This window comes from Phoenix dactylifera, chromosome 4 (genome assembly GCF_009389715.1).
Source record: "Phoenix dactylifera cultivar Barhee BC4 chromosome 4, palm_55x_up_171113_PBpolish2nd_filt_p, whole genome shotgun sequence".
In the NCBI taxonomy this organism is placed as follows: Eukaryota; Viridiplantae; Streptophyta; class Magnoliopsida; order Arecales; family Arecaceae; genus Phoenix; species Phoenix dactylifera.
The window spans coordinates 11,569,968-11,586,649 of NC_052395.1; the positions used below are offsets into that span (position 1 = coordinate 11,569,968).

The 16,682-nt window shown below is 38.8% G+C and overlaps 2 protein-coding genes across 2 annotated transcripts; both read left to right on the top strand.

Annotated features, from left to right (window-relative positions):
* The first annotated feature begins 8,064 nt into the window (after nucleotides 1–8,064).
* On the top strand, nucleotides 8,065–9,660 carry LOC120110364. The gene is made up of 2 exons (XM_039125188.1): nucleotides 8,065–8,850; nucleotides 9,002–9,660. Exons 1-2 carry the CDS (start codon nucleotides 8,482–8,484, stop codon nucleotides 9,014–9,016), a joined length of 384 nt encoding a protein of 127 aa, XP_038981116.1. The 5' UTR covers nucleotides 8,065–8,481; the 3' UTR covers nucleotides 9,017–9,660.
* Nucleotides 9,661–12,882: 3,222 nt separating this feature from the next.
* Nucleotides 12,883–14,178, top strand: LOC103722686 (pathogenesis-related genes transcriptional activator PTI5-like). The gene has a single exon (XM_008813328.4). The coding sequence runs from the start codon at nucleotides 13,132–13,134 to the stop codon at nucleotides 13,765–13,767; it is 636 nt and encodes a 211-aa protein (XP_008811550.2). The 5' UTR covers nucleotides 12,883–13,131; the 3' UTR covers nucleotides 13,768–14,178.
* The last annotated feature ends 2,504 nt before the right edge of the window (nucleotides 14,179–16,682 follow it).

Here is a 16,682-nt window from a genome sequence, read left to right on the forward strand (position 1 = left end):
GTTGACAAGATGAAGGCATTTCTCTTTGTATCTCGCTATTAGGCTTATCTTTTAGGGCTTGTCACATCCACTAGATGTAGTAGGATTGGAAGAGGAAGAGAATGCCAGAAGTGGAGAGAGGGATGTAGTTGGAGAAGAGAGAAGGAGATCATCGGATCTTTCTTTTATATATCCTGGTCTAGAGGAGGTAGTTTGGCGCATGCCCAATTTTGGGGAGATAAAAAAGGGATCGTTTGGTTGGATTTTTCGAAGGAGATAGATGAAAAAGTTGCATTTCCGTGGAAATATGATTTCTACATTTCATAGAAAAGTCTTTTTCATGAGAAATATAGAAAAGTTACTTTTCCGTGAGCCAGAAATCGAAATATTTTTTTCTTCCAAAAAGCCCTTCAGCTATCACCGACCATCCATCGTTCGCGATCCCTCCTCTCAAACCCTCCTCCATCGTACTAACTCAAGCCTGCTTATCTTCCTCCTTCCCACTTCGCTCTCTCAATCTCGGGGTGTTATCTCCGATGAAAACCTCCGACAAAAACCTTGGGGGCTCATCTCGGGAGGAATTCGAGTTCTAACAGTCGCCTCTGGAATCCAAGAGGTAATCATGATGCAATCTATTTTTCAGGGTTAGGTTTTTGATTTCCTTTTGCCTTCTTTTTTCCCTGCACCTTTTAATCTTTATATGGATAGTTGGGTTTCATCTCTCCGATTCGGTGTTTTTCTCTCGATTTTGGGGGATTCTGCGGACTTTATGGTCGTAGTTTGATAAAGATCTCCCATCTTTTTTGTTTTGTGGGATTTATGGTTTAAGGTTCATGAAGGATTTGCAGGAATATCATGATTTTAGGGATTTTCTTTCTTGTTTTTGGAGGTTCTGGGATTCTGGGATTCCATAGTGGTAGATCGGGGGCTTTTTTCTCTCATAAAAATCCCTTTTTGCTTCTTCTAGGGAAGATTTGTTGGGTTTGGGGGTGTTGGGTATTGTTTGGTTGATAGGATTTCGTGTAGCGGAATTTATGGAATGGATCTGTGAGTGTTTTCTATGGAGTTTTCCTCGAGATGCCTTGTTGCATCGTTGGAGAAGTATTTGTTGCCTCGTTAACACAGGCTTCCACCATTGCATCATTGGAGATGCCTCTGTTGCATAAGTTTGCAAATGCCCGCATGTGTCTCATCCCATACTGAGTGAGCGGCCCACAGTAGCATTGAAATATTTGTACCTGAAGTAGATTTCAAAAGGTTTCCTCTCTTGTTCAATGGCACAAAATTAAGTCCATGTCAAAACATCAACCTCCTGTCGAAGTGCCTCGGCACCTTTAGATGCTACAGCAATGAAAACTAACTGAATGTAACTAAATTTGCGAGTGAACATTTTTGGTCTATGCATTCCCTTATTTTGATCAATCAAAACCAACATATTTGTAGATGATTTAATTATTTGTTGTAATACTTTCTGCTTGCTTATGGCAGTTATGGCTCGTTTATTTGTTTCTAAAATGAAGAAGATGATAAGTACCATTTTGGTCATATACACTAAGATGAGGTTGATGATAATGGCAATGATGGCCAAGATTCTTGAAACCTTGGTACGAGTAAATGTTAGGATTTCTAGGGAAATGGTATATGTTTTTGATAGAACACTTGATGAGAGGATGATGAATAGAATAACTAATCTTAGGCTTATAATAATGGAGAGTGATCAAATTTGTACCGATCAACTTAGAATGGATAGGAGGGCATTTTGGAAGCTTTGTGAAATGCTTAAATCGATTGGCAAATTGGAGGGGAATAGAAATGTTCAAGTGGAAGAGATGGTTGCAATATTCCTTGCCATCACTCAAAAAATAGGGTTATGCAATTGTACTTTCGTAGATTGGGTGAGACAGTAAGTAAGCATTTTAATGCTGTCTTGAATGCTATCTTGAGGCTTCATAGACACTTGCTAAAGAATTCTGAGCCTGTCACAGAAAGATCAATAGATGAGAAATGGATGTGGTTTCCGGTGAGTTAATATTACATTTTACATTTTTAAAGTTAATATTTTGGCCTATTAAATTGTTAAAAGTACCGATTATTATATTCATACTTGCATTATAGAATTGTCTAGGCGCATTGGATGGTACCCATATTAGAGTGTGGGTCTTGGAGAAGGACAAACCTAGATATCGATCGAGAAAGAATGAGATTTCTACAAATGTACTTGGTGTTTGCTCACAAGATATGCAGTTTATTTATGTGCTACTTAGATGGGAGGGGTCAGCACATGATAATAGAGTCCCTAGGGATGCCATTTCTCGTAGAAATGGATTAAAAGTCCCGCAAGGTAATTTTAAGTCTAATATTGTAGCTATTTTTTACTTGCATGAGTTGGATAGATAAATTTTTTTGATTTCACTTTTTTTGCATGTTTTTGAATGAGTAGGCTATTACTACCTGTGCGATGTTGGGTACACAAATTCTGAAGATTTCTTAATTCCATTTAGAGGTCAAAGATATCACCTCAATGAGTGGAGACATGGTCATCAACCCACTACACCAGAGGAGCTCTATAACATGAGGTACTCAAAAGCTAGGATGTAATTGAGAGATGTTTTGGCCTATTAAAAATGCGATGGGCAATCCTTAGGAGCAATACTTGGTACCCTATTAAGACAATGTGTAGGATCATTTCTGTATGTTGTTTGCTACACAACTATATTAGAAAAGAGATGTCTGTAGATCCTATTGAGGCTTTGTACAATGAGAAGGAGTGCTCTCATGGCAGTTTTCCACATGAGCATGGTGCATATATTGAGTATATTGAGTCATCTGCATCTTGGAAGGCATTCAGGGCTAATCTTGCTGCCCAAATATTTGAAGAGCGGCAGCATAATAGAATTTGAGGAAAGAATTGGGATCTTTGTTGTGTTTAATATTTGGGGCTCTTAACATTTGTATGAACATTATGTGTTATGTTGTAATCCTGGTTTAATCTTTTTCTTGCTATGTTATAATCTTGTGTTATGCCAAATTCTTATTTAATAGTTCATTTGGATAATGCAAATATAAGATCATGCTGTGAGGTTGTGAATGTTGGGAATTGTGTCCTAAATCCAATAACTGCTTGCTTATGGCAGTTATGGCTCGTTTGTTTTGCAAATGTAACAATAAGAAATTCCTAAATGTTGGAGATGAAAGAACTGTTCCAGTTCTAGCATTAGGTAAATTCAAATTGTTTCAAATTCTCACATAATTGCCCTTGGTGAATGTCACTATTGTCCTAGTTTCTTAATGAATGTCATTTTCGTTGGTCATTTGGCCTTAGACGGTTATAAAATTTGTATAAAGAAGGATTATTGTGATATCATTATGAATGGTGTTACAGTAATCAATGAACGATTAAACAATAGCATTTATTTATTGTCACAACCTGTTAGTGTAATGTACACTACAAGTAAATGCCCTAGATCTGATGATGTCTCTGATATCTACCTTTAGCATTGTAGGCTAGGTCATATTAACAAGAACAAGATCAACAGGTTGGCCTCACTGGATATTTTAAATATTAATGATTGTGAATCATTACCTATCTATAAGTCTTGTCTTCTTGGAAAGATGACCAAGTCACCTTTTACTGAAAAAGGTATATGAGCCGGTGCTATATTAGGTCTTGTACATTCGGATGTATATGGATACAGCTATATCATTACATTTACCGACGACCTATCTCGGTATGGGTATGTGTTTCTTATGAAACACAAGTATGAATCATTTGAAATGTTCAAATTATACCGTAATGAAGTAGAGAAACAAACTGGACAGTGTATTAAGATACTTTGATCTGATCGAGGTGGTGAATACCTCTCCAGTGATTTCTTGACATATCTGGAGGATAATGGGATTCTCTCTCAGTGGACCTCTCCCGGAACACCGCAGCATAATGGCATGTCTGAAAGGAGAAATCAGACTCTGTTGGACATGGTCCGGTCCATGATGGGGTTTACAGTTTTGCCCTTATCATTTTGGGGTTATGCACTTGAGACCGCTTGTTATATTCTTAATAGAGTTCCCAGTAAATCTGTGACTAAAACTCCATATGAGATATGGACCGGTCAAAAGCCTGTTCTCTCTCATCTTAAAGTTTGGGGGTCTCCAGCCTATGTCCGTCGTTTGAAAGCAGACAAACTGGAAGCTAGGTCGGAAGAATGTCTTTTTGTCGGCTACCTAAAAGAAACCAAAGGGTATTATTTCTACTAGGCTAATGAACAAAGGATGTTCGTCAGCAATAGAGCTGTTTTCTTGGAGAAAAAATTTCTTGGTAAAGGAATGAACAGCTCTAAGGTTGAGCTTGATGAAGTTCAACAGGTAGAGGATCAGACAACTAGAACTGAACCGTTAGAGTCTGATTTGATAGGATCAAACTCAGAACCCATTAAGGTTGCACCCGTTAGACGATCTGGTAGAGTACCGCATCGACCGAATAGATACTACGGTTTTCTTGTCCGGAACGATGATCCCATTGCTCTCGATGAGAATGATGAGGATTCCGTCACCTATATGGATGCTATGCAAAGCTTTGACTCTGATAAATGGTTTGGAGCCATGGAATCTAAAATGGAGTCCATGAAGGTCAATGATGTATGGACATTGGTTGACCCACCCGAAGGATTTAAACCCATAGGGTGTAAGTGGATTTTCAAACGAAAAAGAGGCGTAGACGGAAAGGTGGAAACCTATAAAGCCCATCTGGTTGCCCAAGGATTTCGTCAGCATTATGGTATTGACTATGACGAAATGTTTTCGCCTGTGGCAATGCTGAAATCCATTCGGATCATGCTTGCGATTGCGGCCTATCTGGACTTTGAGATATGGCAAATGGATGTTAAAACTACTTTTCTAAATGGAGATTTAGAGGAACAGGTGTATATGATACAGCCTGAAGGTTTTATTTCTGCAGATGAGTCTAAGGTGTGTAGGCTACAAAAGTCCATATATGCACTAAAGCAGGCAGCTTGGAGTTGGAACATTCGTTTTGACAGGGTTATCAAAAACTTATGGCTTCGTTAAGAACGAAGAGGAACCTTGCATATACAAATGGGCTAATGATATGGTAATTTTATTTCTTGTACTGTATGTGGATGATATTCTCCTAATAGGAAATGACATCGCTGCACTATAGGAAGTAAAAATATGGCTTTCATTACAATTCTCCATGAAGAATTTGGGAGAAGCATCCTACATCCTTGGGATGAAGATCTATAGAGATAGATCTAGGAGGTTGCTCGGTCTATCCCAATCTATGTACATTGAAACCGTGCTGAAAAGTTTCAGCATGACGAATTCCAAGAAGGGTTATCTTTCGATAGCTTCTGGAATTTCCCTCTCTAAAAGAGATTGTCCGTCAACTCCGATAGAGAGAGACCGTATGCATCGGATTCCCTATGCTTCGGCTGTGGGGTCCATCATGTACACGGCCGGATGTGGCACACTCGCTAGGAATAGTGAGTAGGTACCAGTCTGACCCAGGAGAGAGCCACTGGACCGTTGTAAAATCTATCCTCAAGTATTTGAGAAATACTAAGGATAAGTGGCTGGTCTATGGAGATTCTGACTTGAAACTTGTGGGATATACTGATTCCAGTTTCCAGTCAGATCGTGATGATAGCAAGAGTGTGTCTGGATTTGTTTTTACCTTATATGGTGGGGCTGTCTGTTGGAAGAGTTCCAAGCAGACTACTATAGCGGACTCTGTGTGCAAGGCGAAGGAAGCTGTGTGGCTACGGAAGTTCATTGCTGAGCTTGGAGTTGCACCCTCCGCTGATGGACCAGTTCCACTATACTGTGATAGCACTGGGGCCATAGCTCAAGCTAAGGAACCAAAGGCACACCAGTGCACCAAGCACATTCTGCGCAGGTATCACCTTGTTCGTGAGATAGTAGAACGAGGTGACGTTGATCTTCAAAAGATTGACGGGAAGGATAACTTAGTCGACCCATTCACTAGGGCCCTCAGTGTAAAGGAGTTTGACCATCATTACTTGAAGATGGGTATACGATACTGTACTGATTGGCTTTAGTTCAAGTGAGAATTGTTGGGAATTGTGTCCTAAATCGAATCAATTGTTGATTGTAAATGTATTTGAATCAATTATAAACAACATGGTATTGATTCATCACCAGAACATCTTCATAAACTCCGATGTGATGAAGTCCTTATGACTGCTTTGTGTAATGAGATATGATTTTGTCACACAGGTCCTTAAATGTTCATGACCGTATGATATACTATTAATAGGACGATAGTATTATCGGACGTAGGTCATTGTGTATCATATTTGTTGTTTGTCTTCCAAACCAAAGAGTATAGAGATACTAGTATGATATACAGGTGAATAGTAGTGTACGTTCACTGAACGTGACCAATTGACAGACTCTCTCTTGTCAAGAGTTGTTTTGAGTGGATATGGGTATATGTATCCTTTAGACCTGAGATTGCAACCGGTGGCTTGCAAGCAACTCACTGTACTTTGGTGTCGGACTACCTGGATTTCTAATCCAGCGACGGAAGATTTCTGGATCCAGTCAAGTACTTGTGGAAGTCAGTTGCAGATCAAGATGGGATTGACCTCTCTTGGAAATAAGGGTGAATGCCTTGTGTCTTCAATTAAGTAGTACCCTGGCCATAAAAAATTAAATCACTATCACTTGACTTATTGAATTGAAACATATTTCCGGATGGATCGTTTCAGGGTAGACAGACTCTGAACCCACCTTGGGCATTTTCTGGTCAAGAGGATGAATTATGCGGTAACCATAGTCCATATGTTCTAGAATGTTGCTTTGCATCTATTTGGCCTATTCGGTCGTCGGGTTCCATTGCTAGATGGTTACTTCGATTAGTGCAGAAAGTATTTTTGTACTACCGGCTTAGGTTCGAACCTGTGAGGTCACACGCTTAGAAGTTTCTGGGTTGATCAAATGGCTGATTGATGATTTAGAATCGTCTAGAGGTAAAATAGTCAATGTGATTGACTGATTGCCCTAAGCAATTATTGTTTGGAGAAGTTAATTGGTGATTGGATCACTGATTAGACTCAATTTGATTGAGTAATAGAGATTGGGCTTAACCAAATTCAAATATGATTTGAAATTGGTAAAACCGTAATTGACACCAAAATTGGTTTGGTGAAAATGTCTAATTTGCCTCCAACCAAATCAGATTTGGCTTGAATCAAATTGGATTAAAATCAATTATGATCCTAGTATGACTAGGACTTCCTTCCCTATGTGGGACCCACGTCCTGCCTAAGTGGGACCCACATACTGTATGTGGGACCCACGTCCTGCTTAGGTGGGACCCACATACTGTATGTGGGACCCACATCCCGATCGCCCTCCAGGCCACCTCATCCCTTTGCATGCGTGACACGTGACGGAGCAGGACACCTCTTTTGCTTGCATGTGTGACACATGGCGAAGCAGGACACCTCTTTTGCTTGCATGTGTGACATGTAGTGGGCCTGGACACCTCACACTCCTCCTGATGTCATCCATGACCTCATCTGCCTCATGGGTCATCCATGACATCGATCGCCCTCCAGGCCACCTCACCCCCTTGCATGCGTGACACATGGCGGAGCAGGACACCTCTTTTTCTTGCATGTGTGATATGTGTCCTAGCAGGACACCTCATAGGGACACCTCACCCTCTTCTTGGCCTATAAATAGGCCACCCCTCTTCCTTCTTCTTAACACATCAAGAGCACCAGAGAAAGAGAGTGAGAGGAGAGAGTAGCTCTAAAGGTGAAAGCCCAAGAAGGAGTTCTTGAGCTGTGAAGGTCCATCTTCTTCCTTCTTCTCCCTTTCAGCCAACCTTCTGCCTCCCTGCGAGGTAGCACTCCCCGGAAAGCTGATCATTCCGGAGCTTCGCGTGGACAAGTCATCGAGGCCGGATGCTTGTGCGGCTGCGAAGCATCCTTGAAGGAACCCCCTTCTAAAGGTAAGAGATCTGATCTCTTTTATGGTTGAGATATGATCTCAATCTTCAAATCACAAGAAGTTATGATTTATGCATATTTATTTGAATCACACAATCCTCGAGATCTGAGGGCTTTGTGATATTTGGTGTCAAAGCAAAGGATTAGTGGAGACTATCTGATTTCCGAAAACTCTCACGCGTGATAATGTGACGAAGCGTGGCTCTCCACCCGGGAGCTCATATGATGAGTGCTTTAATAGACACGCGCGGGTGTCACCCTATGTATTGGGACTGAGCCCGCGCCACATATGATGTGCAGTTGAAGACTGTCTTCGACTGGTATCAGAGTCAAAATATCTAAAATATCAAGCATGTTTTGGGTTAAAATGTTTAACTTGTTCTTTCCGCATAAAAATTTTCTGAAATTTATGCTTAGCCCTCTGCACGCACACCATCAGTGAATGAATAGCTATAATATATAAAAATGTGAATGTATATCTATAATATATGAGATTGTGAATATAGATATGAGCACCTCAATAACTGGAGAAGCATCAACAGGAAACAAAAGAACAAAGTGCAACAAAAAATGGGGTTATGTGGAGGATGCAAAGCTTGTTGAGGTATTGGTTGAGTTGGTAAACCGGAAAGGTTGGAGGGGCGATAATGAAACTTTTAGGAGTGGGTATTTGCAACAATTGGAGAGACTAATGGAAGAGAAGCTTCCTGGGTGTGGACTAAGAGCAACACCACATATCGAGTCTTGGGTCAAGCTCTTGAAGAAGCAATACAATGCTGTTACAGAGATGTTGGAAACCAACTGCAGTGGATTTGGGTGGGATGACATCAACAAGTGTGTGACCTGTGAGGTAGATACCTTCAAGGAATGGGTTAAGGTAAATTGGCATTATAAATTTGTTTATTTTTTCTTTGAATACCTTTCATACATGTTGTGTTACTTTTTTATTTTTTAATGCACCCAAATGCTCAAGGTATGAGGAACAAGCCTTTCCCTCACTTTGAGAACTTGACTAATGTCTTTGGAAGGGATCGTGCTACTAGGATGGGAGCTGAAGCACCTGCAGATGCTGTTGAAGAAATAAAGATGGAGGAGCAACAATATCCATATACACCATCAGCTATCAATGAGAGCCAAGAAGCAGATAGCAATTTTGTTGATCAGAACGTCAACATGAATACTCCCTAGATAGCTACTAATATTGAAGTTGCAAGTCCAAGTAGGCCAACCAGAACTAAAAAATATAGGCATGAGGCCTTTGAGGTTGTGAGAGATCTTACATCTTAGATAACTAAGCTAGTAGGCATGATGGCAGCTGCTGAGGATCATATTGAGAAATTGACTCAATGTTTTAAGCATTAGTCTGAAACTGCAGATAGAAGAATGGCAGTGGTGTCTGAGGTGATGAAGGTGCAGAATCTTTCTCAATATGAGATTTTAAGGTGGACAGAAAAATTGCAATGGACCCACTGGAGACTGATTACTTTTTTAGTCTTTCAGAGGACTATAGAAGGGCATATGTTTTAACCCTTTGCTTAGAGTTTCAAAGTGGGATGTAGCTAAGTTGGGTACAGAGGGTTTGTGTATCTTTTGGGGATATTATGTATTGGATAGCTTTTTGATGTAGGCCTTATTGATAAATATGGACGCAAACACTGCTTTTGAATCAACTACAAGTTTATATTTTGCACAGAAATTATTGTTTCTTGTTTCGTATATTGCTAGGTGCTTACTTGTATGAATTTAGATGGTTACTTTTATGGATAACAATGGTTATTAATATCCTTCTCTTCATGAATTATTATTGGTCACTATTATCATGATTTGGGTAGGTTGTTTCAAGGAGAATATATGTGCTTGCAGCTAGCAACATAGTTTTATGCGAAGAAACCAACCACCTTGTACCTAATCATTATAATGACTTGCTACCTTCAATGATGCAGCAAACCATAGTTGACATTCTTAACACGTTAAGAATGGCTGTCAAGCCAAAAATTTAACTATGGTTGCTTCTAACATGAAGTGTGAAGATGCTTCGTCCAGCATATGAGTATTCATGTGATCATGATGAGATGACCAGAACCTTAGTTTTTAGAAATCATTCAACAGACCAGTATGCAATAAAGGATAAGTTATAGTTTGTTCACAGAAATATCAACAAATGGTGAGGATAGCATATGGTTCTTCCTTTTCCTTCAAGGGAGAGAGAACAGCGAGATGCATCGCATTTTAAACTTCATTGGTAGCAAATAGCTTTCGCCAGAGTGAGACTTGAGGATTTCAGGTAGGCAATTGCATTCTAATTACCAATCATAACTCGTGCTGGATCCAAATTTGATGGTGGTAAAGCTACTTGTCAAGGGACTAGAGTATCTCATTTTTATGTTTTTCTAAAAAAATCCTTCAACATTAAAAATCTAATTTTTATTAAGAGTATAATAGGAATTACACATAACCTTTCCAAAAAAGTGGATGGTCAACCAAACATAAGCACTCTGAAAATCTGTCACTTTTCCATTGTCAACCAAACATGCCAAAAGTACTTTTGCAAGCATTCTCTTTCCAGAAATCTGCTTTACAGGAATCATATTTTTAGGAAGAAAAATGCTTCCCACGAACCAAATGAGCTCAAAAAGAGAGAACTCTCCAAGTCTTATATATATATATATATATATATATATATATATATATATATATATATATATATATATATATATATATATATATATATATATATATATATATATATATATATATATATATATATATATATATATATATATATATATATATATATACATCCTATGGGGATTGGGGCCCTTGACCCCTTGCCCTCCCTCGTTGCCTCCTTTTCCCCCTCCGGCGCTCTTTTCCCCTCCCGATTTAGCTGGATTCGACGAATCACCCCAAATAGGCTCTTAAAAGAAACTCAAAACATAAGTAGCTTTTAAGCATAGCCCTGAATTTAATTCCCAACAAAAGCCACACTTTCTGCTATTTTAGACCCAAATTTGATCCCCATCGACCAACCATAAGTTAGATTGATTTTTTAGCTCTATTTGAGCTTTTTAATCAGGTCCATAGATTTTCTATAATCATGCAGGAATATTGTTCAATGTTCTCTCTCAAATGTTTCGCTCAATGATCAAGATAGTGTTGATACCGTAAAACAACTCAGATCAACAACTCCCTTAAAAGAGTCTACTGAGGAATCAAAAGAATAAACAAGTCTAAACTTCAAACCAAACAAAATATGAAAAAAAAATGAGAAATTTACAACTATTTGTACTCTTTCGCACGCGTCACATGGGTTCTCTTCATGATACAAAATCCATCATCCCTCCTCATGTCATACTTAATGAATTTCTCATTGATAAAAATGTAACAATTTAAAAAATATCAAATATTCCAGTAGCTACATAACTATTGTATACGTGATCGCAATATACAATAATCTAAACTGTTTGTGCCAGAAACGTTGTCCGCTATTCCAGCATTTCTCTTCACCCAACCCTTAAAAAAATGATTCATTATTGTGCAAATGAGATCTTTCCACATAAAATGGTGGTTTTGAATCTCTTCCATTCCATTGTCACAAACACGAGGGCCGTCGGCTTTGACTGCCTCGTAATATCTTTCCACGGTTTGCATGGGAAATGAATGCATCTAAATGGGGATGGCACCCAAGTCTCATGCCTAACGATGGCGGCTTCGGAGAGAGCAGCAGGTGGAACCCGCGGCCCGTCAATTTGGACGAGTCGAAGAGGGCCAGGGCCACGTCCGGACCCCCCCGGGCGGCCGGAACCATCGAGCGCTCCCGCCAATCAACGGAGCGCTCTCGGTACTTGGACCTCATCGCTGACCTCATCCCTCCCGACCCGACCGGGCGACCCGACCGAACCAGGGAAAAGCGGACATCTTCCTATTGGCTTGTCTATGAAATATCTAGATTCCCCATCACCAAAATTGGCCTGCTTCTGGATGCTTCTGGGCAGTCAAATATAGCAGTATTTCCTTTTTATCTTTGTTTTTAGTTATTATCTCCGTTTATTTTTGTTAAACTATCATATAGATTTGTATCCAAAAAAAAAAAAAAAAAGCTATCATGTAGATCTAAAAGAGTTCAACTATCCAAGGTCTAGACTTGTTGCTTGCTAGCAAAAAAAGAGGGTTTTTTTTTTTGACCAAAAAAAAATAAAGTAGTATTTGGTAACAAAAAGTTTTCATACAAATATGTTATGCAAGGTTTTTTAAATGCTCCATTTGCTACCAAATCTTTTTCCCTTCATGTAAAGATTACTAAGAAATGGAGGAATCAAACATTTGGCTGAGATCTTGTTAGAGTGAATCTCTTAAATGTAGTCTAGAGATGGTGGGAATTTTGTATGTTGATATAAGACATTGAAGATCTAAGCTTTCATTAAATAATTTTATTATTTATATATGAACTCAATAAATGTATTTCAGCTTTCAAGTGAATCATTTATCTTATTTTTCTTCTTGGAAGAGAGAAATAAATTAAATAAATTCGTATCAAAGGTAGGTGAGTACATATAGTCATAGTTGGTGAAGATTGGGGTTTTTAATCATCAATATTCCATGAAACCTAGAGACAGATGAGTCAGGACGTTTTGCATAGTCAAAATTGAGAAAGAAAAATCTTTCTGATAACGAATAATGCGTGGATGTAAAGCCAACTTTTTAGCAACCCAAACAGGCCCGTCGAGTGGAAGCATTTAAAATGTCAACGAAACAATAGTGAACACATACAGGTAATGGCATGCGGAGCCAAGACAAGGACATCCAATATGTGGATTAAGCTGCTCTTTGGTCTTATTTTGGATCAGATAATTCCAGCACGTTTCGTTTCTTCTTCCAGCCTCGTGGAGACAGGTAAAAGGGCATTCTCTCTCACGGTATCAAAGTAATCAAAGGCGAATTGATGTCCTCCCTCGTGAAAGAAAAGGACAAGCACCCCCCCAAGTTCCTCCCACTTTCCTTTTCCATGACTAAAGTTTATTGAAACGGGCTCCAGAATACCTTCACCCCATTCCTTTCAACTCCCTTAAGCAATTCAAATACCTCTACCCTCCGTGCTCCCACAAACCCGAATACGAGTCCATACACCGGCGAGAAGAACCAAAACTCCATTATTCTTATGGGAAGAGGCAAAGGCTATAGAGCATGCTCCATGGCTCCCTGCACACAAGAAGCCTTCGACACGCCTCCATCGCCCTCCTCCTCCTCCTCTTGCTCTTCAGTAGTGACCAAGGATGAAGCCTCCCGGGGCCACCTCCCACTCAATGAGAATGACTCCCAAGACATGGTTATCTTCGAGGTTCTTCGAGAGGCCTCGGCGATGACCGCGATCGCTGCACCGGCCCCTGCAGCAGTGGCGGGCGATGCGGGATTCGTTCGGAAGTGCATCGAGCCGACCGGGCACGTCGGGAAGAAGCACTACCGGGGAGTGAGGCGGCGGCCATGGGGGAAATTCGCGGCGGAGATTCGCGACTCGTCGCGGCATGGAGCTCGCCTGTGGCTCGGGACATTCGACACCGCTGAAGAGGCTGCCGTGGCGTATGACCGCGCCGCTTTTCGGATGCGGGGGGCCAAGGCGCTGCTGAATTTCCCGCCGGGAGTTGCGATAGGCGGCGGCGGCGGCGGCAGGGCCGTGGCGGCGGGCGGCAGGGCCGGGGCGGTGGAGCTTCGGGACTTGGGGGCTGACTGCCTGGAGAGATTGCTTCGGACCTCCGAAGCGGGTGAAGGTGCAAAGAGCGTTTCCGGTCGGCAGTAAAACGCTGTTTGACGTCGCAACGCGGCTTGATGGTGGGAAAAATTATGTTTATGCGGCGACTAATAAATTTTGGTGCGTATAACAGAAGTAGGAGGGAGAATTTCTCAGCTGGGGACTTGGGAGACGAAAGAATTTAGCCAAACCAGGATGGACACGAGTTCTTGTGAGCTTTGCAATAGAAAATGTTATTATTGAGGGAGTGATTGAGATGGATATGGTTTTGATATTTGACAGGTTACAATTGGTATTTGAGGGAGTTCTGTTGGGCTTTAGATTTAGGCAGTGATGAGAGAGTAAGGCTTTGGATTTGGGTGCCAGAAGCTTTACATGCTGGCTACTTTGCCTCCTACTTCTGTTGAAATTCACCAAACTAGTAAATCATGTTAGTCAATCATCCTTTTCGATCTCAAAGTTTTTTTTTTTTTTTTGAAAAAAATCTATTTAAGTAATCCTTTCTCTTTTATATCCTCTCTCTCTCTCTCTCTCTCTCTAATGAATAATGATCATTCTAGTTATATTCTTGAGTATTTGGGCATGTTTGCAAATCCTCATTCACCAATCCTTCTCTAAAGGATTCCTCCCTCTCGGTCCCTCTGGTTACACAAAGCATTTTAAGTTTAGTTAAAAGTGTGAATATCTAGAGAAACGTCATCTAAGTTTTCATTCGGTGCAGGTTGTGTCCGGTTCATGAAAAAGAAGTTGATTGACAATGTGCATTAAGCAAATGTGAGCAGATGCATGGGTCAATGTTACCTTTGAGCCACAGAACCACAGGCATGCGATGGAATAGACATGGGACAAAGTTAAAACTAGGAAAACATTCAAACTAACACACAACTATGAGAACATAGACCCTAGCTATGAACCATGAAATGCATGAATCATTAATTTATATCATCAGTCAATGCTCGAATTGCATTTTAGCGTAAGGTTGCGATGAGTTTGCAAGTCCAAAAGGACCAGATTGTATTTTTTTTATGGAAGGTAAGGAGCAAGATTATAAGTGCAGATTGACCATATCTTATCACATCGCCATTCCTAAATTAGTGGTCATCCATCATAAGCAATCATGCTGAACCAATGTTAAACCACTTTGAAACAATGCCTACAAGTGAATTGGCCATTCAGGCAAGTTGGCTCCACCCTGCTCACAATTAATTTTGTGTTAGCCCCTAGTCCTATTTTTAGGTATTTCTTGTAATAGTTCGAATTGGGACACTGCATCTCTTTTAATTTGGTTTTGGTTAATTATATAGTCGGTACGCTTCGTTTCCTTTCTCTAAACAAAAGAGTGCCCATGACAGTTTTTTTTTTTTTGTTATATATCAATGTTCTTCTTAGATTATCATAATAGCACATATTTTATCCTGTTAAAGGGTTTTACAAATAGGTTATATAAATTTTTTAACAAAAGAAACCAAACTCCTATAATCTTTGAAAAAAGAAATAACTTTGGGTATATGAGTAACAAAGAATCAATTTCAACAAATAAGCCTTGCTCTTATTTGCATGTAATGTATAACCCAACTATAGAAATGGGCTTGCACTTAGTTCTCAAGAATCATTCTATGGAGATAGTTGGGTCCTATATTCTCCTACTAGAGCATTTGAAGAATTTGAAGAATCAAAAGAAATATAAAGTGTGCGGGGTTGTTTTGCTAATTCTATATTCAAAAGATTGTGAAATGCAAGAAATAAAAATAAAATTATTTTTTTTAAAAAAAAAAGCTTTCTGGATGGATATCACCAAGATTTTATTTTTTGTCTTTAAAAATTGAATTTGGAAATAATAATAAAATTTTAACGTGCACGTAATATTTCATATCGCATTTCCATAAGATGACTTGGATGTAGCATCATCAGCCACTTGTATGCTGGGCCCCAACTTTTTGCCACTAATAGGAACGTCGTTGCGACTGTAACGTTACACAATGTGATGTCATGGAAACTAAAGTCTTCGGCTGTGTTTGGAGAGCTGTTGGTAGTAGAGCTTTTAGCAGTTGAGCTTTCTGAAGTTGAGCTTTTATAAAAAGTTGTTTGCTGTTTGATAGCTATATTTTTAAAGTGCTGTAACACTTTAACATGTGTTTAGTAAATAAAGTGAAAATGTACTTTTGGCATGACAAAATGACTATAAAGAACATTGCATAGTATTATACAACAAAATATAATAAAATATAATATGTATTAATATATAAATATATAATATAGTATAATATTACTGTAATGTAATATAATATTATTATAATATATCATAATATTTTGATATAATATTAAATTATTTAACATAACATATCAATGTATTATGATATAATGTAATATAATATTATATTTATAGTATAATACAATAATAAAGATATAAAATATTATAATTATTAGTGTAAATTAAATTTTCATAATATAATATATTATTAAATTATTTAACATAACATATTAATGTATTATGATATAATGTAATACAATATTATATTTATAGTATAATACAATAATAAAAATATAAAATATTATGATTATTAGTGTAAATTAATTTTTCATCCTTTTGATAACTATTTATCTCTGTAATAAATTTTCTAGTAGATTTTCATGATTATAAAGGGACATTTTGTATAATTGTTAGATTTTATTACGGATATTTTGGTCAAATAAACAGCTTCAAACTGGGTCTAAAAGTGCTTTTTCGAAAAACTCCAAAATAGAGTTTCTCCAAAAAGTTGTTTTTACCTTTCTTAAAAAACTAAAACGACTTTTCGAAATTTTTACCAAGCATTTTTATTTCATTTAAAAGTATTTTCGGAGGACCAAAAAAATTCTCCGTTTAAAATCCCTTCTTCCCATTCCGCATGATCCGTACCGTCGGCTTCTGATCAAACGATTAACTTCCTTTTCCTTCTTAAATTTCGCTTGCCCGATTTCGT

What these genes read in the sequence shown, in the direction of transcription:
- LOC103722686 (XM_008813328.4), top strand. Translation starts at nt 13,132, where the DNA reads ATGGGAAGAGGCAAAGGCTATAGAGCATGCTCCATGGCTCCCTGCACA.
- LOC120110364 (XM_039125188.1), top strand. Translation starts at nt 8,482, where the DNA reads ATGAGCACCTCAATAACTGGAGAAGCATCAACAGGAAACAAAAGAACA.